This window comes from Arachis hypogaea, chromosome 17 (genome assembly GCF_003086295.3).
Source record: "Arachis hypogaea cultivar Tifrunner chromosome 17, arahy.Tifrunner.gnm2.J5K5, whole genome shotgun sequence".
Taxonomy (NCBI): domain Eukaryota; kingdom Viridiplantae; phylum Streptophyta; class Magnoliopsida; order Fabales; family Fabaceae; genus Arachis; species Arachis hypogaea.
This window is the reverse complement of record NC_092052.1, coordinates 130,940,608-130,967,397: the sequence shown is the minus strand read 5'-3', so window position 1 is coordinate 130,967,397 and position 26,790 is coordinate 130,940,608. Positions and strand designations below refer to the sequence as shown.

The window sequence follows — 26,790 nt, the reverse complement described above, 5'->3', positions numbered from 1 at the left end:
TAATAAATAGCCAAATTCCGTAGTTTGCAATATTACTGTACTTGAATTCATTTTTAAGTACACGACCTAAGGCTTGCAAAAGGAAGCAGTGCCATTCCACATATGATTATTGTCAGAATATACCAAATTAGAGAAAAGAAACATGAGGGGGTCTATATTCCACATTACCTGCTTGGGGCTAGCACCACCAAGAAGAACATCAAATAACGTGGCACAGAGATTATCAGTCTGTGGAAAGTAGAACAGTCTATCAGATATAGCTAGGAAAATTGGTTGCATTCTGTTTTTCCTTTGGCCTTCAGAAAGAGATCTAGGTCTTCCCATTGGGAGGTTGAAAAATCTTGTTCCCTTCTTCTCAGATGGTAGGCCAACTAAAAGCCTTCCTATGAACTGTAAGCTCAGTAACCTGATGGATTCAGATTCTCTATGATAACCAAAAAAAAATGAGAAAATATAAGAACCTGATATTTATAATGCCTACTTTTTTACAACTATATATGTAAAACTCAAATCCATAAACTAGTTGAACCTTTTTTTATTATCAAAAAAGAAGATATATCAATGAGCCCAGTAATATTACCCAAAACTACCAAATGGCTGCAAATTGATATGATACTGTTGGAAAGTGTAAAATGGTTGTTGCCTAAGAATTAGAAATTCAGACACTATCCTCCCTTTTCATTGTTATTTTTACCGTTGTTAATTAAGGAGGATTACTTATCCTCCCCTCTCGGCATAAGTTTTTCTGTTAGTAGTAAAACAATTTTTGATAACTCCGCCTACGCTACACCTGCGGTATATAGTCAGTCCCAAACCCGGATAAAAGAGGAGGGTGGTGTTAGACCTTCGACAGCCAACATAAAAACTTAGTCGAATCTTCATGACATTGAACAAAGATGTTATTGTGCTAAAGCTAAGTTGTTGCCCAGAAGCAACGCATTGTATGGCTCGCGTACAATGTCAATGAGCAAGAGCCGCTGCATCGGTGCCCGGGTGTAGTGTTAAATGAGCAAAGCTTCTCACGTTTTTGTGAACGGACGAGGGTAAATAAGTTAGTTCACAAATAAAAAGATAAAGGCAAAGGTCGGAGTAACAGAAAATTGAGATTTGGGACATGAAACATAGGCACTCTAATAAAAAAATCTATAGAGGTAGTAAATACCATGACAAGAAGGAAGATTAACATCATGTGCCTATAAGAAACAAAATGGTCGGCGCAAAAGCTAGGGAGTTGGATACCTCCAAGTTCAAACTTTGGTATACAGGAAAGATGAAGAATAGTAATAGGGTAGGTATTATCGTGGATAAGCAATGGAAGAAGGACGTAGTGGATGCCAAGAGGGTGGATGATCGTATCATCTCTATCAAACTTGTGGCGGAAGGAGGTAGTTTTCATGTGATTAGCATCTATGCACCGCAAATAGATTCAGACGAGCAACACAAGATAAGATTTTGGGAAGATCTAGAGAGCTTGGTCCAAGACATATCTTCGGGAGATAAGATTTTCTTAGGAGGAGATTTAAATGGCCATGTTAGAAAAAAAGTGATGAAGTATGGAAATATTCACGGAGGCCATGGTTTCGGGGTGGTCAATACCGAGAGTAAAACTATTTTTGATTTTTCTTCGACCTTTGACCTTCTCATCACAAATACATGTTTTAAAAAGAGAGATAAATATCTTATAACCTATAGGAGTGGCATGACAAGCTCTCAAATTGACTTCTTGTTGAAGAGAGTCGACCGAAAATTTTGCATTAATTGTAAAAGTATTTCGGGCAAGAGTTTAACAACACAACATAGAATGCTCGTCATGAATTTTCACGTTGAACAAAAGTTGTGGAAAAGACGTCATACAAAGAAGCTGGCGGATAAAAGATGAGGAACAAGGAAATTTCCTAAGACAGGCAGAAGAAGAGGCAAAATGGGAAGGGAATGGAAGCGCGGAGAAGATGTGGAGGGAGATAATTGGGAAAAATATAAGACGGCTAAGAAAGAGACAAAAGTAGCTGTAAGTGAAGTAAGAACAAGAGTATATGAAGGTCTCTACCAGTCTTTAGGTACGAAGAAAGAAGAAAAAAGTATATATAAAATCGCAAAGAGCCATAAAAGAAGGAGAGACTTAGATCAAGTTAAGTGTATAAAGAATAAAGACGGAGAGGTTTTGGCTTAAGATGAGAAGATAAAAAAAGGTGGAAGAGCTACTTCTATGAATTATTTAAAGAAAAATAGAAGACTCTTCCGAGCCTTGATCCTTGGTCAGTTATGCCCAAAGAAGAAGAATCAAAACTTCAATTACTATCGAAGGATTCGAGACTTCGAGGTAAAAGAAACTCTAAAGCGGATAAAAAATGGCAGGACAGTAGGACCCGATAATATTCTGATTGAAGTTTGGAAGAGCGTTGGAGAGAAAAATATCAGTTGGTTAATCAAACTTTTTAATGAAATTTTAAGGTAAAAAAAGATGTCAGATAAGTGGAGAAAGAACACCTTAGTACTTATCTACAAAAATAAGGGGATATACAGAGTTGCGAAAACTATAGAGAAATCAAGCTCATGAGTCATACCAAGAAGTTATGGGAAAGGTGATGGAACGGAAGCCGAGACAAGAGACATAAGTAACAGATAACCAATTTGGTTTTATGCCAGACAAATCCCTTAAGCTACACACATGTTAACAAGGATGATGGAGAAATATCATAGTAATAAAACGGATCTACATATGGTATTTATTGATTTGGAAAAAGCGTGGGATAGGATGCCAAGAGAGGTCTTATGGAAGGTTTTGGAAAAAAAAAAAGAGTAAGGATCACATATATTTGTGTAATTAAAGACATGTATAATAGGGCTACAACTAGTGTGAAGACTCAAGGTGGTGTGACAAAAAAATTACCTATTGGTATAGAATTACACCAATGATCATTCTTAAGTCCATACATTTTCACATTAGTCTTGGAAGTACTCCCAGAGTATATCCAAGAGCATGTGTCATAGTGCATTCTTTTTGCCGATGATGTCGTCCTTATGGGAAAGTCAAAGGAAGAACTAAATAAGAAGTTGGATTTATGAAGAGAAGTTATAGAAGTGTATGATATGCGCATAAGCCGTAGCAAGATGGAATATATGGAATGTAAATTCGGCCGCCGAAGGAAAAATCCTAATACAGAGATAAAGATTGGAGATATTGAACAGGATGTAAATCGTAGGATTCAAACAGGTTGGTTAAAATAACGGAGTGCGTCTGGTTTTATGTGACAAAAAAGTACCTTTAAAACTTAAAGGTAAACTCTATCGCACTGCTATCAAACCGGCTATGCTTTATAGTACAGAGTGTTGAATGGCCAAAGGAGAGCACGGACATAAGTTGAATGTGGCAGAAATAAAAATGTTGAGATGAATGAGTGGTCATATACAATTGAATAAGATAGAGCTGGAATAGTACCTATTGTAAAAAAAATTGTAGAATTACGTCTCAAGTGGTTTGGATGACATGAAAGATGGATAAGGAGTAAAAAATAGAAAAAAACCTAAGGAAGACCATCCATAAGGTGGTCAAACAAGATCTATATATAAATGGTCTCTCTGTAGATATGATACATAATAGAACTCAATGACGTCGTTTGATTTATGTAGCCGACCTCACCTAGTGAAACAACGCTTTGTTGTTGTTATAGTAGTAAAACAATTTTTGATCAACCTCTTTACCTTTTATTTATTTTTTTTCTTTTTCTAATCATTAGAAAGGACAGAAGACCAAAGTGCACAAAGAAAAGCCAGACTCTACCCTCCAACACAGACCAAAAATATTGATCTAAATGAAGTGACGCACATTTTTGTGCTTATATACAAAGGCAGTAACTTGTGCAGCAAGCTATCCCAGGGGTACAATAGGTATTTCAAGACCTAAGTTTGTTCCTGCTACTACAACAGGCAATTATCCTTGCATTATTCCTAGCTTGCTCTGTTTGGTATTAAATCCCCAAGAAAAACCCTACAGTTCTGATGTGGAATGCGCTCAAGCCACATCAGCCAAAGCAATTTCCACTCCATCAAAAATCATAATAAATCCATGACCTAGATTAAAATCCCAATTACTTGCTTCCGTCAAAAACATATTCATTCAACAACAAACAACAACAATAACAACTACAAAGCCTTATCCCACCAGGTGTGATCGCTTATCCATCTCAACATCCTCATCTTTGCCACACTTAACTTATGTTCATGCTCACCTTTCGCTGCCCAACACTCTGTTCCATATAACATAGCCCGTCTAGTGGCAGTGTGATAAAACACAAATACACACAGTGGAAGAAAAATCATCAGAGTCATGACATATAACGATAATTATACTATTGGTGTGCATCAATGGAAGAGAGAGAAAGCTCAAGGCACAAGAGAGAAAAGTGAGGTAGATTACAATGTGTGTGTGTGATAGAGAGAGATAGGAAGTGAGAAAGTTAGGAGATAAGACAAAGAAAAGGAAAAAAAAAAGAAAGAAGTAACCACTATAATAACGTGGGCAAAACTTACCTTTAGAATTGGGGGAAATTTGACTCTTTCTCTAATACAAACCAAAAACATTTTTTCTGAAAATTTATCCTAGAACAATTTACTACCTTTTTAACACTGACAGTGATGTATAATGTAATTTGATTCATGAAAATTCACAATCTATTAGGAATTTCATGGAAAAAATTGTAAGTGTGACATACCGCTGGAGAAGATTGACAAAAACCTGACTACCACCAATGATATTAACCTGCTCGAGAAAAGAAGCAAGCAATGGTTTCTGGGAAACAGCACGAATAACCATGTGCAAGACATCTTCAATACAAGTCATATCTTGACTTGTCTCAAAAAAAGCTATAAGAGCTTTTATGTCGCCTGCAGTAATGTTCTGCCTGCATATATCAAGAAAATGAAATTTATAATTATAAATCAAGGAATAAGTGGAATTAATACTATGGTGAATTATTATAGAGGAGAAAGATGAGAGCAAATTATAAGGTATGAATATGAAAATTAATCAATCAAAAGAAACTATACCTGAGACTCATTTCACCAAGACTTAACAAAAGAAGACGGATCTTATGTATTTCTTCTACACCAGGTCTCTGCTCAGTATTTCCTTTGCTAACAGGATGTTGATCAGGGTTACTTCCAGGAAGGAATCGAGGCTTGACATTATCACAATAGAATTGGTGAATTATGTCGAGAACACGTGGAAGCCGGCACAAACTCCTCAGTAATCGAGGATCGCTATCAAATTGTTGAATCAGAAACATGTATAGTTCTCGTTGCACCTTGTAAATTGCGTAGACCCAGATAAGAGGATTAAGAAATATGCTAGAAATAGCCTCCTTCACAAGCAACCCTGCTAATCATGAGAAGAATCAGAAAGGAGCATAGACCAAAGTTGTGTGCCGACAGAAAATATTACCAAAGTTGGATGTAACATAAGTTTAAAAAGATAACATACCAGAGTTAGAAACAACATTAAAAAGATGCTTCAATGCAGAAAGAGTCTCCATATTAAGTTCTCGTGGAGGAACTGATTGTAACAAGAATCCCAGGACAGAAAATCCAGACACAAGATACATCTGTTGTTGATTTGCTAAGTTCTCATCTATAAGAGAAGCAATCAGCTCAATAACCTCAGTCATCATATACTCCCTCATTGTCTGTGCTACTAATGTCTTTTCATATTCTCCCACCTTTTCAATTTCAAATTTACTACACTGTGTCTGGGCGATAAGCGGGAAAAGCACAGATACGCCACCGACACAATATATTATTTGCTGCAGCAAGCGTCGTGAACATAACTGAGTTCCACCAATTACAGCCGCCTCAAAGGAATTCTTCTCCAATGCCTGACTCATTATTGGTGAAACATTAAACAGCATTTTGCCAACACTTGCCTGAAAAAATTAATAAAGCCATTCGGAGTCTAAACTTTAGAACAAATATGGCTTAAACATACTCTTTCGATTCAATAAATAAATAAATAAATAAAATAAATACAAAGAGAACAAAATCATATACATGTACAGATAATCGGGTGACTTGAAAGGTGAGCTATGAGTCTAGAAGAAGCAGAATCTGTTATACAGTTAGAGTAGGTGCCAGCTTGTATAGATCTTACAACTAACTTAAGTATGAGAAGTTTCTTCTACCCCTTTGTACTAGCTTACTGAATAAGCTACTCAGCTATGTATACAAGCAGTGAACTGAGCTCAGACTCAGTAATGAAATAACATAATAAATATTCACTCTCAACTCCTTCTTCTCTCTTCTAACTCTTCTCTCCTCTCCCTTTCTCAAACTCTATCAACAGGCAATGTATAGAAGGAAAAAAATTAAAAAAAAAAATTAAGGACCTGAGCATTGAGTCCAAAGATGATTTTTGATGCAAGACCATCTTTTACATCAAGAATCCCACTGGGTAACTTATCACCACAAAGTGGTAAAGCTTCATTATCAAGGAATGAATACATATAACTGGGTCCCAGAGAGTAGATACTCTGAACTTGTTCAGCAGAAAGGGCGTCATTAAACAAATAAACGGGGCCAATTTGGCCAAAAAAAGGGCCCGAATCTCGGATTGATTCAAAGATGAGTGCATTGTCTTCATAGTGAGGCATCTTAATTTTTGAACCAACCGTACAACTTGTTAATGATTCACTCACTTTAGCATACCTGAATAAACAAAGCATGTAACTCAAGTCATAGTGACACAAAGGTCAATTCGTCAAACAGTATAAATTTTTAATTGATTATAGAACAATTAACATGGCATAAACCTGCATCTTTCAGATGAGACAAGATCACCATCGATATAACATCTCAACAAACTACCCCCTGAAAACGCTCTTCCAATGCTATGAGTTATGCAAAGAAAATGCCATCTACTCCTAACTAGATTAACATTCAAGTCCACACGCTGTTTCTTTAGGTTAATTGACTGCAACATAGAAAAAGAGGGGTGGGGGAGACAGATAAAGAAGAAAAAAAAAGATCAATGTTAAAATAATGTTAGCAAAACCCAAAATAGAATGAATGGAAGGTCAGACCAACTAAACCAACACAAATAAATGCATAATCAGAACCCAATCTTAGAAAATGAAGAAGCTTATCTCAAGATTTGTTTTCCTACCTCATAAGTTAGCTTCTCCCTTGCAAGCACAGCCAAGGTTCCTTTTCCACTTTCTGTAAGAAAACTGAAAAGACCCATTGTTCCATTTTTAGGGAAGTTCTCAATCCTGAGCCAGCAGGAAAAAGAAAAACCCTTATACATAGGCCACTGCAGAGGTGTTTTAAGAATGATACCCTACAAGGATTTGAAAACAATGAGATAAAGGTCCCATAGCAATAAGAATGATACAAAATTACATTTTACATTAGCGCATACAAAAGTAATTCTGCAAAAGAAAAACGCATGCAGTTGAACATCCATTTGAAAAAAGCAAATACTTCACAAATAGCATACAGCATCAATTAACAGCCAACAAAAACAGTACGTCTTAATTCCGTAAATGTCAGAATCAAAATTGAAGCTCAAAAAGAACCTTCTGTATAATTATTTTGAGTACACGTCTTCTAGTAAGATTCACAAACAACAGTAAGTCAAAGTAATTCAAAGCTACAACAAAAATGTGAATGATATAGGGTGAGTTTGGTCAAGTCTGTACCTTTCAAAAGTTGTCTATGTTTCTTGGCTTTTCAAATATTAGCAAAAGTTATAACAGTTATGTTCTGTAAAACAAAATATAAATGGCTTTCCATAAGCAATACAAGAGTTTGGTGAAATAGCTTTTAAATAATTAAAATGATTTTAATAGATATTAACGTAATAAGAAATAAGAACAAAAGAAGACAGTTATTAATATATAAAATTATAATAGATTTTTTTTTAATATTGAAAAGCACAAGGTAATTGTGAAAACTATCTTCATAATCATAGATGCTTTCAAAAATATTCATAGCCTTTAAAAGCTAAAAGTACAAGCACATAATATTTTTTAATTTACCAAACACAAAATGACATACTTTTGCTTTTGAAAAGCACAAATATCTCTCTAGTAAGCTTACCAAATTCACCCATATTTAAGTGAGATTACTCTCAGAAGCTCATTCAGATTTCATATCCCTGGTTCTATTTGTATTTGTCATAACCTTCACAAAAGAGAATAGCTTGAGTACTTACGGAATCACTTCCATCAAGATCAAAGAATGCAGTTGGCCCCTTCTCATGTAGCATTGACAAGAGACTTGTCAACAAAACAGAGCAGTATTGTCTCCTCTTCCCAACTTTCTCACTTCGCAGTAGAGCAAAGATTTTGCGGATGTCCTTGCCGGATATGCTATGCCCACCAATGGCTTCAATTAAATGAGAAATCTTAAAGATTACACTATCATTATCCTCTTGAGAAAACCAATTAAGAAGAAAATTAAGCATTCCTGCTCTGACACAAGAAGCTCTGTTGGAGATGGAATCTCTTAGCAGTTGCTGAAACATGTCTAGTCCGTAATGCTGCAAAGACTCACTGCTCTGCCCAATCACAAGACAGCAAGAAATAAAACAGATGGTATTATTTTCTCAAAATGAGATTAATCAAATACTCAAAAAGTAATCAAGAAAATTAACAATTGACGAAGAGAAGGCAACGGAAAATGAATTCCAAACCTTTTGCAGTACAGATAGATATAATATTATTACATCTTCATTCTGAAATCAAAAATGCAAAAACAGAACAATAAGTAAAATACTATCATAAAATTTCAATAAATTACAATAGTTCTAAATACATAACATGCTGCATTTTGTGCAACAAATGCCACTTTTGGAAGCCATGCTCTAGGAATAGGAATCAAAAACAAAACAATGCACATTCACCGAACAGTTTTTGGAAGCCATGCTATAGCATATCACCTTAATCTTTGGACTAGTATTGATGTCAAATTTTCCGTCAAAAAGCATATCAAGCAATTCATCTAGAAAGCTTTCACTTGAATGCCAATGGCAAAAATCTAACAGAAGACTCTGCATTGTCTGGTAACCCTTTCCGGCAAGTGCTCTAAATGCAGCCTGGAAGCAATTAAAAAATACGAAGTGAATTTCTAAGGGAGATACAATGATATAATTCAAGTGAAGGGTGAGGTGAAAAGGAAAATAAATATATAAAATCAAATTGGCAATGAGTGCAAACATTGGAAACCAAATTTTCATTATTCATCATTCATTCAATTTGAACAAAGAATATTTTATTTTAGTTTGAAAAAGATTAAGCAATTAAAACAGCAAATATGATCACATTACAGTAAAGGAAAACAAAAGAATTCACTTTTGGATTAAGAAACAGCAATTTGATGCCACTTGTGCTTGTGTCAAATAAAACAATAAAGAGAAAGACATTGATGCCAATAACTAAGGGAAACGAAACACATTAAAAAGAAAACAGAAAGAAAAAAAGAAAATCAGTACCTTTGAAGCATCATTACTTGCAAGCAGACAAGTGAGTGTTTGGAGGACATTCAAAACTAATTTCTCCCTATTTGGCTCATCAAGGTTGCTGTTAAGCAGCGATACAACATGCAAGAAGCATTCCCCGTCACGAAATAGAGCTTGATAGTACTGAAACAATACAAATCCCACCCACCCCGAAACAAACAAACAAAAAAGAAAATCAGTTAAATTGCCAGATGCATGTGAAGTCGTAAGCAAAATATAGTTGGGACAAAAATTAATGCTGGAACATACTGCTTGGTTAGCCTGTAGCAAATCTCTCATCCCACCCAACAAATCAATAGACAGATCAACAAAACTTTTTTCTCGTTCTTTTATTTGAGTGAACACTTCTAAATACTTAGAGCATAACTGTAACATTGCTTTTTTATCTTCCTCAGAGTGTGGTACAATCTGTAAAAAGGGCAGTGTTAAACATAATATAATACAAAAAATTTACATAATAGTTATGGCATGCACTATGATTCCAAAGTTGCATCCTAACACACAAAAAATCACGATATATGGATACATAAAACACAATACCTTCATTAGATCAAGTATGTGTCTAAGCACATCCTGTCTCAAACCTTCTACCCAAAACAAATCAAACAAGCAATCAACGCATGAAAAATTATGCAAGATCAAACTCCTAGTGTCTTCAACAGCTTCTGAGAACTTGGAAAAGAACTCCAGGCATAATTTCATACAATTAAACCAACTTTTTACACTCTCAGACAAATTGGATTTGTATTGGTCATGCACCAGTGATAATAATTCCATGCTACTATTCTCATTGGAGGGGTTCATGATACCAGATCTTCTAGACTCTTGTCCTTGAACACAAGCAACCTTTAGAACCCGGGAAATTGCATTCAATGTATTAAAGGAAGCAATTGTTTTTTCTGGAGAGAGCTGCAAAATGCGAACCAAACTCCTCAAAAGAACACTAGCAATTTCAGGATTATAAGCAGAATGTTCAAGTGCATCCAGCATAGCAGACATTTCAGCCTGTCATTGAACCAAATGTAGAAATGCATTAGAAAATTCCCACATACAATTTCTGATACAGAAGAGTTAGATTGAAACAATGAGAAAGAGAGAAAGAATTACACATCACAAAGAACAAAAATGCAAGCACCATAAGACTATACATCTTTACTCAAATTAAGATAATCAATAGATAGAAATCATCAAGAAAGGCACACAAGATAACAGAGTTAGAGTTTAGTTAGAATAGTGGTATCGAAATAACTGATTTCACTTTTGGAATCCCTCTCCCACAAAAGAAAGAAAAAGGCCAGCATAGTTTAGCAAAATAAAAATGGGCATTATCAAATAACAACACTGCTAGTTTTAAGTTAATGCAAATATCTGGTACAGGTGATTAAATATAACAATTAGTTTCAACAATGCAGCTGAGACTACATTGCCATTGTATATCTTTCACAAATCACTACACCTCTTGATAAAATGGTGTCATTTCCAATCTACTGATCTATATAAACCACATGAAACTTCCAGTAATCCAGTTCATGTCACAAAAGCTCTGGACACAAGCATATATTACAAAGGTGAATCTAAGAAAAGGTGATTTGAAGCTTCTACCAAACCTCATTTTCAAATGATGGAAGTAATTATTAACAGAAAGAATCTAGGAGGGGCAAATGAGAGAACCCACCATGTTGTGTGCATTTCCACTTGAAGTGGCAGCAAACTCCACAAATGAAATTATTTCTAACTGTAGATTATTGACACCACTAACTTCTGCCATGTTGCTTACACTACTTGGAGCAGACAGTATTTCAGAATCCTCATCGTTATCAAGTATCTGTCTAGCAGATTCATCAGAAACTGATTCGAAGTAAAAGAAATTTTCTGAAAAGACAAGATTCCATATTCCCTCTTCACGGAAAATTTCAAGTAAGAGAGGAGAAGAAGAGAGAATGTCTCTGAATGCATTAAGAACTGTGTTCTGTAGAATAGTGACAAAAACCCTGCAGTAAATATGAGAAAAACAATACCACATAATTAGTTCAATACATGAAAGCACCAATTCCACGACCATAATAACAGAAATAGTTCCCAAAATACTGCTTTTACAGACTGGAACTTTAAGCAGATGTACAAAGAAATTCACGGCCAATTAGTGAAATCAACCTTGAATAACTTGGCGACCCATTCTGACTTAAGCAAGCTTTGATGCAAGGAAATATTGCAAATAGAACTCTTATGACCCATTTGATTGACAGTTCACAATAGGCTGAAGAAATAGGCAATGACAACCGACTAGAACATACTTGGACTGTAAGAGATTTTGAGCCTTCAGGTACTAGAAGAAATGAACAAAGACCCCTGCTCAACCTAATAACATAATCATTCCAAAACTCAAAAAAGGAAACATGGGTTGGATGGCTAGCTGATGACGCAGCTGGATTGGGTTTAACACCATTCTCTTCCTTTTTAGTGTCAAGATCAAGCAAACCAACAGCCTGATGCAGAGGATGACCCTTCTCTTGCCCCAAATCTTGAAGCACAAAAGCTGGTGAACAAAAGCTATTTGCAAATTTATGCACCCTACCAATTTCACAAAGAAATTGCAAGTTGTTTGTATTTCCATAGCTGTTTAAATGTCAAGGTCTCAAGGTCACATAAAATTTGAGCAAGAGAATCAAGCACCAGGCAGTCTTCTTTAAGGAAAAAATAGGGCAACAACTACCCCATAAATTTGAACACATGCACGACGGATAATCATCCTATCTGCCACAGAATAAAAACTAAGGGCCCGTTTGGATAGGTTCATAAGTGACTTTTTTTAACTTTTAACTTATGTAAAGGTGTAGTATTAATGTCTGGTACAATTTTCAAAACAAAATTGCAACTTTCTAAAAAGTTATTTTGGTGCTTAAGGAAAAGTTAAAAAAAATGACTTCTCTCATAATAAAAAGCTTTTTATCACTTTTCTCTTAAAATAAGTACTTTTAGAACTAAAAAACCAAACACAAAATAACTTATTTATAAGTTACTTTTAATATAAGCATTTATTGTTTAAGCTATTTCTTCAAAAGTAACTTAATTAAGTTGTTTACCCAAACTGGACCTAAGAAAACCATGAATGAATATTAAACAGAGAAATACAGCTCAGATTAATATGCATGTAACTTCTTGGAACTTTCATATGTAATGGTGTGGATGCAATTTCTCTGCTACTTAGATTGTAGATTTTAAGTAGTATAGGGATATTTACATAAAAGGACTCATCAAAACAACTGTGCTTGCAAATTAGTAGAGCCTCAGAAATTAACATATGCGAACTAAGGATACACAGCTTCCCTCAAAACTTCCAGAGCAAGAATATGAAGCTGGAAAGTTCTCTGCAGTGGTTTATCATCCCTGCAAAACCATGACACCCATCATCACTTAATAATCCATAAAGACTCAACCTACAAGATGTGCAAAAGAACTGTGCAGATCATGTTCTGGCAACTGGCATATTTGGCTGGAAAGGAATGTGTGAGTACCTAAGGAAAAAGAGGGTTATGGGGAAAGAACCACTCATCAAATCCAACACCAAGCACACTTTGGACATCCCACATAATCCTAGATTTTTTGAAGGAAACTTCCTCATCTTTTGACAGTAATTGGAGTGGGGTTACCTTCCTAGCTTCTTTCAGGAAAAAGTTCTGCAAATGACCTTTATAGATGTGGTTTCTTTGGTAGACAAGCAAAGAGATTGACATGCAGTTTTACTTGGCCCAATCTCGTAGAACCAATGTGTTTTCCTTTTATTTCTTCTTGTGAAGATACATTACCCTCTCACTGTCCACTCCCCCCAAAAAAAAAACTACTAAACCAAAAAATAAATAAACAAACCCACTGAAGTTACATTACCTCAATCCGTCAGCCAAAACAAATTTACTGTAAACTCTAGCATAATTCGATGGAAATCCAAGACCATCAAAAAGCACTTCCAGCCCTCCAATACTTTTAAAATGATTTTGACCCCGGGGATTTAAAGCCAAGGCCAAGGAAAGGATTTTCAAGCTCAAGTACTGAAGTGAATCATCCATCCACAGCTCTTTCAAGCTGAATCTTCTGATGACACGTAATAGCTCTGTGACAAATCAAGTCTGATGAATACAATATGGACAATCATAAAAAGAAGATATAAAATAAGTCTAGATATCTAGGAGAGGTCTGTGAACATCCCATCAAATACAATCAACACGGAGCAATTAAATATCAAATTGACTTTCTCAAACTTCAAGTTGGAATAAATAGCAAATAGGTCTGTCTAACTTCTATTTTTACTCGAGAAGACTCCACCTAGACTTTTTGTATGCTTACACAATAAGAGGACACATGTGCACAAAGGCACACGTGCCCTGCCTAATCCTCATCTCTGATTTCTGATATTACAGCAGAATCAGGGACCGAATCCGTTAAAATTTATATTTTCGTTTTTACTCCCCCCCCCCCCCCCCCCTCTCTTTCTGTTTCAGGCAACAAGATTTTAATTCCTTAATCCCACTTTTTTTTCCACAAACTAGCAACCAAACGAGCCTAAGGTTTTTTCCCTAGGTGGAGGGGGGAGCCATTAACATCAAGTTAAATTACCCTTAACCATTGAGTCCTACAATTTCACCAAATTTCCAAATACTTTGTTATAAGTTAACTCCGTAACTATATAAATCTTTAATAGGTCCTTATATATAAATTCAAACTTTGGGACAAAAAAAATTATTATAGGACACCACTTACAAAACTATACAATCAACATTCCTAAAACCTATAACAACAAACAATGACCTTCGGATAATAGTTGCCAGTCACAGCCTGTTATGAATCTATGTAAAAGTAAAATAGAAAAAATTGAAATAGACCTTCTAATGTGTGTGAAAAATCCAGTGCCCTATAAATGTATTTAACCAACTTTAAAGAATTTATTTGTACCCTTCATTCATGTATAATTATTTGGAGCACATATTTTTTCCAAGTAACAAAACAATAGATTCCTACCTTACCTACTAACCAATTTAGACCACCAGCCTCCATCACAGAAACAACTGCTTTCTGTCGCCAATGTAGCCTTGCTTCAGTAGATAAATCCCTTGAACTGTTTGAAGAGCTGATTGGAGCATCAGCATGAAAAGTAATGCCTACAGGATGGCAGAACAACTCGTCTTGTTTGTCTATATTATATCCTAAATCAATGAAAATATAAATGATTGACACAACATATGTCAGAATTTGTTGGAGAAGCTTGATTTTATCTGCCACAAAGACGGACAAACTTTCATCAGCAGAAAGGGCACCACTTATGGTTTTAAGTTGTACGACTGCCCCTGTAACAATTAACAAAATGAAACCAGAGTAAAAATCAACTTCAATTGTTTTTAAAATGCATATAACGATCCATTGTAACAAAGAAAGTTAACTTTTGAAATGCAAGTGTGTAGAGTGGGAAGTAAGATAGATTTTAGAAAGTGAATCCTATTAAATTCCAGAAATTGAGTTCATATATAGACTTCTAATGGAAGTAAATCTAATTTTCGGAACCATGCCAGCTCAAAAATGCATGGCAATACAACATCCAAAGTGCAAAATAAAATACAAAATACAAACAGACAACATCATGGACTATAAAGAAACAATATGCAAAACCCAAAAATCACAAGTGGAAATATAGAAATATTTTGACATAATATCATAGAAAAGAGTTACCAAAACCATAAATTATAAGAAAAACCCTTAGACATGTGAGATGGATCATACCTTTCATTAGTGCTGTAAGTTTCTGAACCCCACCATAGTATCCAAAGACACGACAATTATATAATGAACGGGTTATAATTTTTAGTGCATCCAAAATAAAATATCCTTCAGATGTAATAAATGACTTGGTAGTGGCCCCAGATAACTCTTCTGGGGATTGCACCACGCTGGTGCTCACTGAAAAGAACAAGAGAGAACTAAAATTATTGTAAATTACTGTTAGCAGTTACAAAATCAGTAACCAAAATTACAATTTTTAAGAATTCAACATCATCATGAAATCAAGTAAATGAAATGGGACTCAATTTTGACTTGGCAAATTAAAATTAAATAGTTGTTCCCAATAGGAGAATGGGAAATAACTATAAAGCCTGTTTTCTCATTTCCATTTACTTTACATACAGACAATAAAGGCCTAATGCTTATTATTGATTATAAAATGCACTAAAGTTTAAACCCAGCCAGACTACGTCTTAATCGATGTTAGTAGTAGAATTCTCAGGGTCTGACTCAATCCAAGCTAACTTAATGGGGAATGATTCCCAAGCTGACTTAATACCCACACCCTGTGCCCACAACTAGACATCTAGATTGTAGCATAAACAGGACTAGACATGTATAAGTGGCAAAAAAATAATCTGTAGAATAAGCTCTAATATTACAGTGTATAGAGTGGATCTCCTCAACTCCACCTAAAGCAAGCCTGAGGACGAGCATTATCCAAGTTATTCAGAAAGCACTTCACTTTGGCCATATTTCTAGCAGATATAGACTTAAAAAGGAGGAAGGAGAAGGTGATGGAGAAGGAAAAGAAGAAGAAGAGGATGATGACGACAACGATGATGACACAATGATTTGCAACTTACACTCAGTGACCAATGAGCTTAGCTGAGTAATCTCATCAATTAATACTCGAATAACTTCAACGGGATGTCCAGCTGAGCAGCCAACAACCACATCATCAGCAGATTGTAAGTTCTCAACAGATGCAGACTCTACCAATATACCGGAATTTACAGGTTGCCAGTCCTTGTAGGCAACTACAAATTGCTTGATGAAAACGTGAAGCAACCTCTTTTTCTCCACCTAAAACATTAAGAAAATTATGTTATACGGGGAAGTTGCTAAATAAATAACTACTGTTGTATAGAGTAAGATAGAAACCATCATTATCAAGAAATACAGCAACCCACAACTGAGAAAGCACATATGCCTCATCTTCCTTTATTCAAAGGGATTACAAAATAAAATGAGTAAGCCTCAGAGATTAATCCTTAATAAATTTGGAATTCAGCAAATTGGTCCTCAAAGAAATAAAATTGACAAATTAGTCCATAATATTTTAAAATATCGTACATATTAGTCCATAATAAAAAAGGACAGTCCAGTGCGCAAGCATCTCTGCCATCTCATGCAGGGTCCAAAAAAGGGCCACACACAAAGGGTGTAATGTAGACGGCCTAACCTGATAATTGCATCCGTGGTGTAATGCACGAACTTTCAGTGGCAGATTTCTGACAAGCATATTTTACAGAATAAGATTCGATGTTTAGCATCTATTTGGTGTAAAGCTCATATTCTTTGTAGGGGACTTTCCCTCTCAGAGATGTTGAGAGATTGAAACCTATGCTTTATAGATAAATGTTTTGTTTTGTTTTGTTTTTCTTTTGTATAGGGGAACCCTTATCCCCAATTTGTATCATCCTTCTTATCATCTTAATGAATCTCTAATTTTCTGTAGAAATAAATATGATAGAAAGATTAAACTGTCTAGAAATTGAAAAGATAACGGACTAACTTGTCTTTATATTTTGTTAGTGACTAACTTGCCTAATATTTAAAAAGATCAAGAACTAAATTGTCAATTCCTTTCTGTTAGGGACTAATTTGTCAAAACTAAAAATTGATAGCGATTAATTTGGGTGTTCACGCAAACAAAATTATTAGAAGTGGTGAGACAACAAGATTACAAAAGAAGACAGAGAATGCACAGACAAAAAACATTTTTGAGATGAAGAGAATCGACATATGAGAATCTATCATCTGTACAAGACCAAGAAATCATAGAAAATTTAAAAGAATAACCTGGATACCATACATGACTTAAATGCAAATATATATATATATATATATATATATATATATATATATATAGCTCATGAAAAGGTTGTCAAGCTTCAGAAATTTAATGTACAATAATTATAAAACTAATTAGCATAACTCCAAGCATACCTTATCATCAACTTTCTCATATCGCTCCCATAGAGTATTTACAATTGCCTCATCACCAACATCACTGGGAAAAAGTATAAAATTAAATAGAACTCAAATGAAAGCAAAATGGATGGATTACTAAGATATACGCATGCTAACATATATGCATGCTAATTAAGGTCGCAACTACGGATTATGGAAAAAACTTTTGTTTGCAGATCCTAATTAGATTAATGCTAGTGACAAGCTCTTGATGTGTAGGCTACTCCTTACTTTGTCGCCGACTATGTGTAGAATCTGCGGTTTAGATTCTGAATGGAGGTCCATCTCGTTCTATGTTGCCCTGTGTTGAATTCGCTTTGGTTCAGTATTTTGGGTATCTTTGGAGATCCATTTGGAATTGTACATGAACTTACATTAGTCTCAACTTCACTAAGTTCAGAGGTATTAGAAGTCTTACATTGTTTGAGAATATAGCAATGATAGCATTTATAAGTGCTAGGCAACCCTTAGCCCTTAAGCTAGCTTTCGGGGATGGGTTAGGCCACTCAATTCTAATAAACGGTTTTGGCTTGTGTAAAGAAGCGAAAATTATATGGAAACCCTCATTTTTTTCTAATGCTTTGATGTCCTTGATTGGAAGCGAATTCTAGTATCTTTGAAGATTCCTTTTCCACTATTGATTTTGTTTGGAAAAGAATTACCTATTTAGCATCCATTAAGTGCACAGTTGATGTTCTATTTAAGGTTTTCTCTTGAGGGTTTAACATTCAAAGGGACTCCCCAGTATCGTTACACGGTCTATCCCTTTAGGTTAGCTATATGTGCTATATCTATATCCACTTTTGTAAATCTCTTCTCTTCTCATCTGTTGTTGTTGTGATTGCTAAGTTATGTAAAGTCATTCATTTGCCTATATCAACAGCTGAATATCTTGCAAAAGATAATTCTTGATTTTGTATTGCTACTTCTAGAACATTGTTCGAAAGTTCAGCATAGTTTGCCAAGACTGCAAGAATAACTAGGAGAAAATTGCTTGGCAACATGTTACTTATTATTTGGTTCATAGTTCATACAGTTCAAGCAGAGTGCACACATCTTTCAGGGTCTTGTTTCACCCATAAACATGCTTTGAGATAGGTTTATGCTGTTAGTATCACTAGCGCTCTGTTCAGGGTCATTCTAAGGAGTAGCTATTGTTTGAATCCAAATGGATTTGAGCAGCTTATCCTAGTTCCTTTTGTAACTTCTACTTTGTTTTCTATCGAAACCTGCGTCATGTCCTCACCACTTGGACACCCATGGCTGCTCGTCACACTCCATATTACTAATATGATATTATATTATTACTAACCGCCAGACAGTTTCTAACACAATTCAGCCTCTATGAACAGATCACTCCATTCAAAGATACATAAAACTCCATTTCCAACACTTCTAGCTAATTCTGAAAGAAAGCAACCTAGACCATTAGTTAAATACTTCAAGCACAACGATAGACATAACTTATGGAAAGCTACCAAACTTGAGTTTGTTGCATCTACAGATGAATGGCATGCATTGTACATCAGCATAATTTCTATATTCATATAGAAATGTTTCAGATTGTTAACTAATTATTATTTAGTTATATAGTGTTGTTACCTGAAGCGAATCTTTGGTCCAGGAGGAGAAAATTTTTGAGCCTGGTAACCTGAAGGTTCACCAATTTGGCCTGACGAAGTTCTTCGGATAAGGTCAGCAACACCCTTAACGATGTTCATCCTCCCTCACGGAGATCCCACTTGGCATCAAGACTTCGTGATGCAATTACAAGTTTCAACGACCATTCCCGAGTGACTAAGTTTCTAGCTCAAATAATCAAGTTGAGTTGCAAGATAACAAAAAATACACAGATGCTTAAAAACCACCAACGCCACCAGGCCCACCACTGATTAAAAATGATAAAACCGCCACCCAAACCTGCTGACAAGGTAAGAAAAGTAAAGCTTCAGGAAATTAATACAGGGGCCAATCATGTCAAATATAAAAAATCTACTTGGTCGTAGTCACCATGCCATGATCCTTCCTTCAACTTGTGTTCTAAGGAGAAACAAACTAAACACAACATGTAATATTAACTACGAACTAACTTGAGAAAATGAGTAAATGACCAAGCAATATTCTCATACTCACTTCAATACATCCCTTTCTCAGCTGAAAGAAGCTCTTCCTTCACTCATTAAACAGCTCTAACATCAATATCCCTCGAGATTCTCGAAAGTTCAAAAGAAAAAAAAAAAAAAAACTCTGAAGAGCTAGTAAATTCAAAATAGCAGATACATCTGTATCCGAATTCGACACATTTTAATTTCAATAATCCAAAATTGTGCTATTTTCGAACAACAAAAAATCACTTAATTGATAATGATCAAGATCAATAATCGATTTGAAGTGTACCTGAAAAGACGAGATGATGAAGTTCTAGGGTTTGCGATGGAGATCGGAGATAGCGATTTTTCTTTTCTTTTTTAATATATTTTTAAGATAATTCTATGAGCTTCTTTAATAGCGTCGGTAATGGAATTAGGAGAATTGTTTATCTTTATTTATTATTTATTTTGTTTTCAATATTATTCCAAGAATCAGAACTCGGACGAAATGAAGGATCCGTATAAGAGAGGAAACTAGGAAAGTGTTGAAAAGCGAACCTTGGAAAATGGTTTAATTTCATTTTTTTCCCCTAGTGGTGGGGTTGGTTTCCGTCAAAACCATAGTTGTAAGAATCGGACCGGACTGGTTGGTTCGACCAAAAAATCAGTAAATCGGTCAGATAGTCGATCCGGTTGAAGTGTCTGACCGAAGAAGGAAAAGAACCAGTAATAACCAGTTTGGACTAGACGGTTTTCATAATACTGATCAACCGACGGTTTTAAATAATCGGCCGGTTCATTTTGCTTATTTATATATAAAAAAAATCCTAAATCCCTAATCTCTCAAGCCTCACCGTCTCCCTCTCTTAATCTCCCTCTCAACTCTTGAGTCTCAACCTCACTCAGCCTTACTCTCTCAATCTCACAGTCCCAAAAGAACCACCAACCACCGCCACCGCACGGTTGCTGCCACGATCATCGGCTCCTCTGCTTCGTCTCCGTCACTGTGTCGTCGCCTTCAAAAGTCCTGTGCGTGTGTTGTGTATTGTCGTCGTCAACGCCGTTCTCTCTTCTCGTCGTTGGCTTGTCTGCGTCTGCCAGTTCCTGCACCTTCGACCTCCGTTCGCGTCGCGTCGTCAGTACCTCCGTTCGCGTCGCATCGTTTGAACCTCCGTTCGCGTCGCGTTGTCTGTACCTCCGTTCGCGTCGCGTTGTCCCTGTGGCTTCACTTCGTCCACCATGCTATGAAATATGAACCATTGACTTCCCTTGTTTTCCAGGTCAGCTTTCCCTTTTTTCTTATTCTATTGGGGCTTGAGGCATGCTTCTGATTGCTGGGGAATAAATTATTTTAGGGCTTGATGGACCTGTTGTGCAGCTGCCAAAAGATCCGACGATGAGCTTCTAATTTTCAGCACCTGGTTAGTGAAGGTTCTCTTGCTGGATCTGGGTACTCCTTGGCAATGGCGCCAAAAACTTGGTGTGTACGAACCCCACACTCTCGTACAGCAGTACCAGCAAGTGCACTGGGTCGTCCAAGTAATACCTGAGCGAGTCAAGGTCGATCCCACGAGGATTGTGGCTTGAAGCAAGCTATGGTTATCTTGCAGGTCTTAGTCAGGTAGATGAAAGAGTAGGAGATGTTGGTATGTTATTTTTAATTGCATAAAAAGTAAAGAGAATAAATAAACAGGGTAATTAGAACTCAGAAGTCGTGTAAACTGTGAAAAGAGGGATAAGAATGAGGTAAAGGATTGGAGTTGCTTTATGTAAGAACCGGCAAAACCGTTTTAATAAAATAATAATTTTTTAAGTGCCCAGAGTTAAATCATAATTTAGAAGTTTTAATTTAAAAATTTAAAGGTGAAATTTGATTTCAATAGATTTTTCTGCAAAATGTGTACTGGCGCTTAAGCTGGCAGTACCGGCTCTAGACTGTCCAATACCGTGTTTTGAGAAAAATAAGATTTTAAAAGTTAATTTATTATTTTAAAAAGACAAAAATAATTTAGAATTGAAAACCGGGCACTAATCTTAAAGGTTTTGGCCCAAAGTGGGCCAAACAGACTAAAACTGCTAACGGATTGGACCGGACCCAAACCGGACCCAAGGTCCAACATATATGTGTGTTTAATGAGTTTTAAACTCATTTTGTTGAGAAGAGAGAGAGAGAACTCGGATAGGTGATGGTGGGGGGGGTGAAACCCCATTGTCACTATTCACCTCCACCTTCCGGGAGCGATAACTTGAGCTACGAAACTTTGATTGACAAGCCGTTTGCGGCCACACGAAGCTCTCGACAATTTCTTCGTTTCTATCTAAGCAAACTTGGTAAGAAATCGTGTCTCAATCCCTAGTTTCCTGCCCTAACTTTATGCATTTTTGGGGTTTGGTTTTTTAGTAGATTTTGTTGTTTTGCTTGTTTAGGTGATCTCTAGTAGCGAGTAATTATTGGATTTTACCCCTAATCTCGTTGAATAAGGTAAGATTTCACTAAACCCTTGTGTTTAGTTGTTTTTGTGAACCCTAAACTTGATGTTTGTATGTTATATGATGTTAATTTGAGCTTTGGTGCTTGTTGGAGTTGGTTTGGCTTTTTGGAAGCTTGTTTGGACTCAAAGTGGTGTTTTGTGCATATTGTTTCGGCCAAGGTATGATTTCTTATATGAATGGATCTTCGCCTCCTAAAGGCGTTTCTTCTCAATCAACTCAGCCTCTCCTATCCTTGAGGTCGGATTCTAGCTTTTCGAGTTTTTCTTCCAATTTTTTTCATCGTCAAACCTCCCTTCATAAAGCTCATTCCGATTCACGTTATCATTCTAGCTCATTCTTAAGCTGCTCTAATCGACTTTGATGTCCATGAACCAATCCCATGAGCTCAGTAGGATCGCTTTCTCCCAATCCTCCCGATTGATGGACTTCTGAGCTTATTCTTCATCCTCCTTGATTTAAAAGATGTATATCTCCAGCAACACCCTTCCCCTTGTTGGGTCAGAGAGGTATGACAAGTGCGCGATCGTCGTTGTGTTGCTCTTCTTTATGGGCTTCTGAGTTAGAAGTTGTGTGTTCGTCTTCTGCTATGTCATCCGCCATTGTGCAGTATTGATTACCATGTCCCTAACAACGGTGCCAATGTTCTGAAGGTTACCTGAAACAGATGGATTTGAGCCTGAAAATGAAGTCTAGACTCCTATGAGGGATTGGTTCAAAGTCTTCTTCGATGAGGTGAAGTTGTCCGAGTTCTTTGTAAGCAAAGGCGGGGGGTGGTACCTGCAAGGACTCCGATGCTTAAGTTAGCAAGGATTTTAGGCAGGTTTTTAGTAGATTAGAGTTCGAAGAATACATGAGGATGTCAGGGTAGTTACTCCCTTTTAGAGAGGTTGTTGAGATCTCTTTTTTAGATGAGTTGGAAAGATTGTAGGAGTTAGTTACTTATTTAGGTAAGCAATCGTATCAAACCTCTACGAGGTCGGATAGATGGTAGCGTATAGGGGTGGCAAGCGGGGAAGCCCGCCCTGCCTAGTGAGGCGGTCCCAGAATCCCAGCCCGCCCCGCTTAACGGTGGGCTGGCGGGCCAGCGGGCTAAGCCCACCAAATATCTTCTTTTTTTTTTTACTTTTAACTATTAAATAATATATATAAAGGCATAAAAAAATTTCTTCTGTTTTTTACTTTTAACTATTATAATTTTTATATTCATAAACATTAAAGTCTTTGTAATTATAAATATCTAATAAACATAATTATAAATATTATTTCTAAAGGAAAATAAACATAATCCAAAATATAATTATAAATATTGTCTCTAAAATAAAATAATAAACATAATAAAAAACACTCAATTTTCATCTTCATTCTCTTGTAAGTTGGGTTGGGGAAGTTGGGTTTTGACAAAAAAAATTGTAAAAATATTCCTTGCCAAAAAATACTAAGTCCAGCGGGGAAGACCGCCCCGCCCCGCCAAAATCCGTAGTTTAAGCGGTGCGGGTTAGGCGGATTTTTGCTATTTGGCGGTCCCGATTTTCCAGCTCAACTTACTTTTTTTGGTGGATTACGCAGACCGGCCCGACGGGTTTAGGCCCGTTTGCCACCTCTAATAGCGTAAATTTGTACATTATCTATAAAGTATTGATTAGACTTTATTTATTTTAAGTCTGACTAAATATTGGATCAAGGTATAAATAAACACTATGTTTACAATTTTAATATATATATATAAAAGGACGTTTGTTTAAAGATTGAAAAATATATTTTAAAAAATTATATTTTTAATATTATTGTACCTGATAATTATAAAAGTTTGTTTTATTTTTTAAATTTGTAGGGAATTGTTTTATTACAAATACTTGTTTTAATATAAATATTTTTGAGAATATGTTTTTAATTTTGAAAATATTATAAATAAAATGATAGCTGTTTAACAATAAATATAATGATGGATAAATATAATAATCATTTTACTATATGCTAATGAGTAATGACTAATGAGGGATTGGCTGGTGCCTATGGTAGGAGGTGGTGTACAATAAGCACGTCGCCCATTAAACTGCCATGGATAACTTGAAGAGCTGTTACTGCTTTCGGGTTGTTTGGTTGTTGTGGACTTGTTGGAGTTATGGTGGATTTTTTTTTTTTATACGGGCTTGGAGTTGTAGGCCTATGTAGATTGAAGTTTGAAGGGCTGACCTGAATGTTATTTTTGGTTGAGAAAAATAAGGTTATTTATATCTAAAAATAAAAGTCGATTGATGTTTTGGGTGCCAGACCAAAAAAGAAATGTTTAGGGTGGTAAAATCGTTATAGTTGTTGTACCAAAAACAAAAATCGATATAGTGTGGTAGTGGCGTATACGTATATATGGGTTTAGGTCCATTCTGTTAACCAATATATATATTAACCAAGTTAGGTTAGTCTAATTGTTAGCTCACTAGTTCGCTTAAACAAGTATCGAATCTTGCCTCGTTTATACAGCAATCCATTAGCCAACGACAAACTTTAAATAGAGCTCAGTACCACGACGGATTAGTCTTTGACTTGTCAGACTAGGAGATATTGTGGGAAACAATATTACGTGTATACTACTAAAGTCAGCCATCAGTATAAAATATGTGTTAAAAATATATTAAACCACACATATATTTATATACAAATATATTAGAAGCTAATTTTAGTATATAAATAATATTTTTAATATACATATATAATTATATATGGGAAAAAAGAAGGATTTACTTGTGGACCAAAAAAATATTGTATATTATAATATTAATACTGTTACGTTGGGTAACCAGAGATTGGTGGGCCGGATGACGTTGGTAGGCCCAAACGTGTGAGGGAGGAGACTATCGCGTTTGCCTGAAACTCGGTGTTCCTCCGTCCGACTTGTACGTGTAAAAGAATGGGGGGTGGTACCTGCAAAGACACTCCGATGCCTAAGTTAGCAAGGGTGTAAGCAAGTTTAGAATGTATTGGACTTAGTGATACCTGAGGGGTGTCAGGGTATTTATAGTGGTGAACCAATAACCACCGCTGAAGTAGTGCCACCTTTCTAGGGTGTTAACCGTCCCTTTATCTTAGGGAAGTTAAGATATGGCTCGTGGAAGTGGTTAGAGAGATTCTAGGGACAGTTACTCATTCAAGTGAGTGCTTATCTGCCAGCTAACCCTCGTTCCCGACTTCCTTGGAGCAGGTCGTGCCCGGTACCGACTTCTGGGGGTGAAGGCTGGTACTGGGTGAGGACCAACCCTTTGGGCTAGGCCTTTCGCTTGGGTCCTGGACCTTTATTGTTGGGCCAGGGTATGAACAGTGCCCCTACTCGAGCCCAATTTCTTTTTAGGATTTGGGTTCGAGTATTCAACTCGGGGTCGTAGCCGATTTGCAAGAGGACCGACGTGATGGTTAAGGACCGACGTGATTTTTCGTGACCTTTTGGTTCTGACAGTTACGTCTAATCAAGCGTCGTGTCCGTTAGGGGTGTGCGTAGGGATTTAATAGCCTTGGTAACGGTGCATCCTCATTAATGATTGCCCCGATTTTACCGTTATGCCCCTAACGTTCTTATAAATATTTTCCCTCTCTTTCGTTGTTTCGTTTCTGCGATCTTTCAAATTTTTTCTTGCCTTCGTTCGTGCTGCGTTCTTGCGTCTTCAGAGGTTTTTTTGCTTCCAACCCTTATTTCCGGATAAAGGTTAGTTCTTTAATATGTCTTTGTAGAAAAATTTATTTTGTAGACTTTAGTTTCGCATCCTCCTCCCTTTAGAGACCGTGTTGGTGATTTTCCTTTTTTAAATTTTGAGATATCTGTTTTGCGTCACTGTCGAGTCGCTCCCACCCAGCTTCACCCCAACTCTTGGGGTTTTTTGAAAATTTATCAATTTGTTAGCCAGGCTTTAGAGTTCCCGACTTCTTTAAAGATTTTCTTCCATCTTTTCCATATGACAAAACCCTTCAGTGGGCTAAACAATAAACAACAGTGGGTGTCGTTCCGAGCCATACAAGGTCGGAGACTTTTTACCCTTTTTGACGAGTCCTTTCATGACTTCAAGAACTACTTTTTCAAAGTGCAAGCTGTAGAGGGTCACCACCCCTTTTTCCTGGATGATCATTCTTCTCCCCGATTTCCTTTATATTGGCTGGAGGCCTCCCCTTGCGAGAAATATGGTCTGGATGATTTAACTGAGGTAGAAGCAGCCATTGTGGGGTTCCTCCGAGAAGCGTGGGGGAGGGCCCCATACTTGGATACTAAAAAATTTCTCCAGGGGTCGCCGTCCTTTGTCCAGTCACAATTAGGTAGCTTTTTGCGTTTCTTGCTTGTTTCCGACTTGCAATTTCTTTTACCGACTTTGTCTGATTTTGGCTACCAATTTGTTTTTTGTAGAGATGGCAAAGAAAAATGCTCAAGAGTCTTACCAGAGGGTTCAGGAAGCCAAGGCAAAGTCTCGAGCCAGGTCTGGAGGTGTTAGGACGGTTGTCTCTCCCCCTCCTCCTCCTCGGAACGTCGGGACTTCCTCTCGACCTATTGTAATTTCTTCCTCTGCTTCCTCTCTGCCGCCCCCTCCCGTCCGACCTACTCCTGAACCAGAGCCAAAGAAGCGCAAGACCTTAGAGTCTGGCGCTTCTGGTGAGGCGGACGCTCTTGCGTTCGTCCGAAAGAACATCTATCCTCAT

The 26,790-nt window shown here is 36.5% G+C and overlaps 1 protein-coding gene across 12 annotated transcripts in view; it reads right to left on the bottom strand.

The window, feature by feature from the left end:
• The window catches only part of LOC112764865 (BEACH domain-containing protein B), a 31,730-nt gene extending 11,571 nt beyond the window's left edge, over positions 1-20,159 (bottom strand). Inside the window, exons 1-24 of one of the 12 annotated variants that reach the window (XM_072223647.1) lie at positions 19,931-20,159; positions 19,667-19,746; positions 19,136-19,453; positions 17,510-17,573; positions 16,144-16,363; positions 15,278-15,454; positions 14,527-14,847; positions 13,394-13,616; positions 12,827-12,895; positions 11,663-12,124; positions 11,184-11,499; positions 10,049-10,513; positions 9,758-9,916; positions 9,482-9,631; positions 8,930-9,085; positions 8,684-8,725; positions 8,204-8,548; positions 7,154-7,327; positions 6,801-6,961; positions 6,378-6,696; positions 5,480-5,918; positions 5,047-5,377; positions 4,713-4,901; positions 169-424 (exon numbers count right to left, since the gene is read on the bottom strand). In XM_072223647.1, the coding sequence (XP_072079748.1) occupies positions 169-424; positions 4,713-4,901; positions 5,047-5,377; positions 5,480-5,918; positions 6,378-6,696; positions 6,801-6,961; positions 7,154-7,327; positions 8,204-8,548; positions 8,684-8,725; positions 8,930-9,085; positions 9,482-9,631; positions 9,758-9,916; positions 10,049-10,513; positions 11,184-11,499; positions 11,663-12,124; positions 12,827-12,895; positions 13,394-13,616; positions 14,527-14,847; positions 15,278-15,454; positions 16,144-16,363; positions 17,510-17,573; positions 19,136-19,254 (5,157 nt within the window). In that variant the 5' untranslated portion in view covers positions 19,255-19,453; positions 19,667-19,746; positions 19,931-20,159. Of the gene's footprint in view, positions 1-168; positions 425-4,712; positions 4,902-5,046; positions 5,378-5,479; positions 5,919-6,377; positions 6,697-6,800; positions 6,962-7,153; positions 7,328-8,203; positions 8,549-8,683; positions 8,726-8,929; positions 9,086-9,481; positions 9,632-9,757; positions 9,917-10,048; positions 10,514-11,183; positions 11,500-11,662; positions 12,125-12,826; positions 12,896-13,393; positions 13,617-14,526; positions 14,848-15,277; positions 15,455-16,143; positions 16,364-17,509; positions 17,574-19,135; positions 19,457-19,666; positions 19,747-19,930 lie in introns of all 12 variants that reach the window. The other 11 variants (XM_072223650.1, XM_072223649.1, XM_072223652.1 and 8 more) reach the window with 11 other exon arrangements.
• Between the last annotated feature and the right edge of the window lie 6,631 nt (positions 20,160-26,790).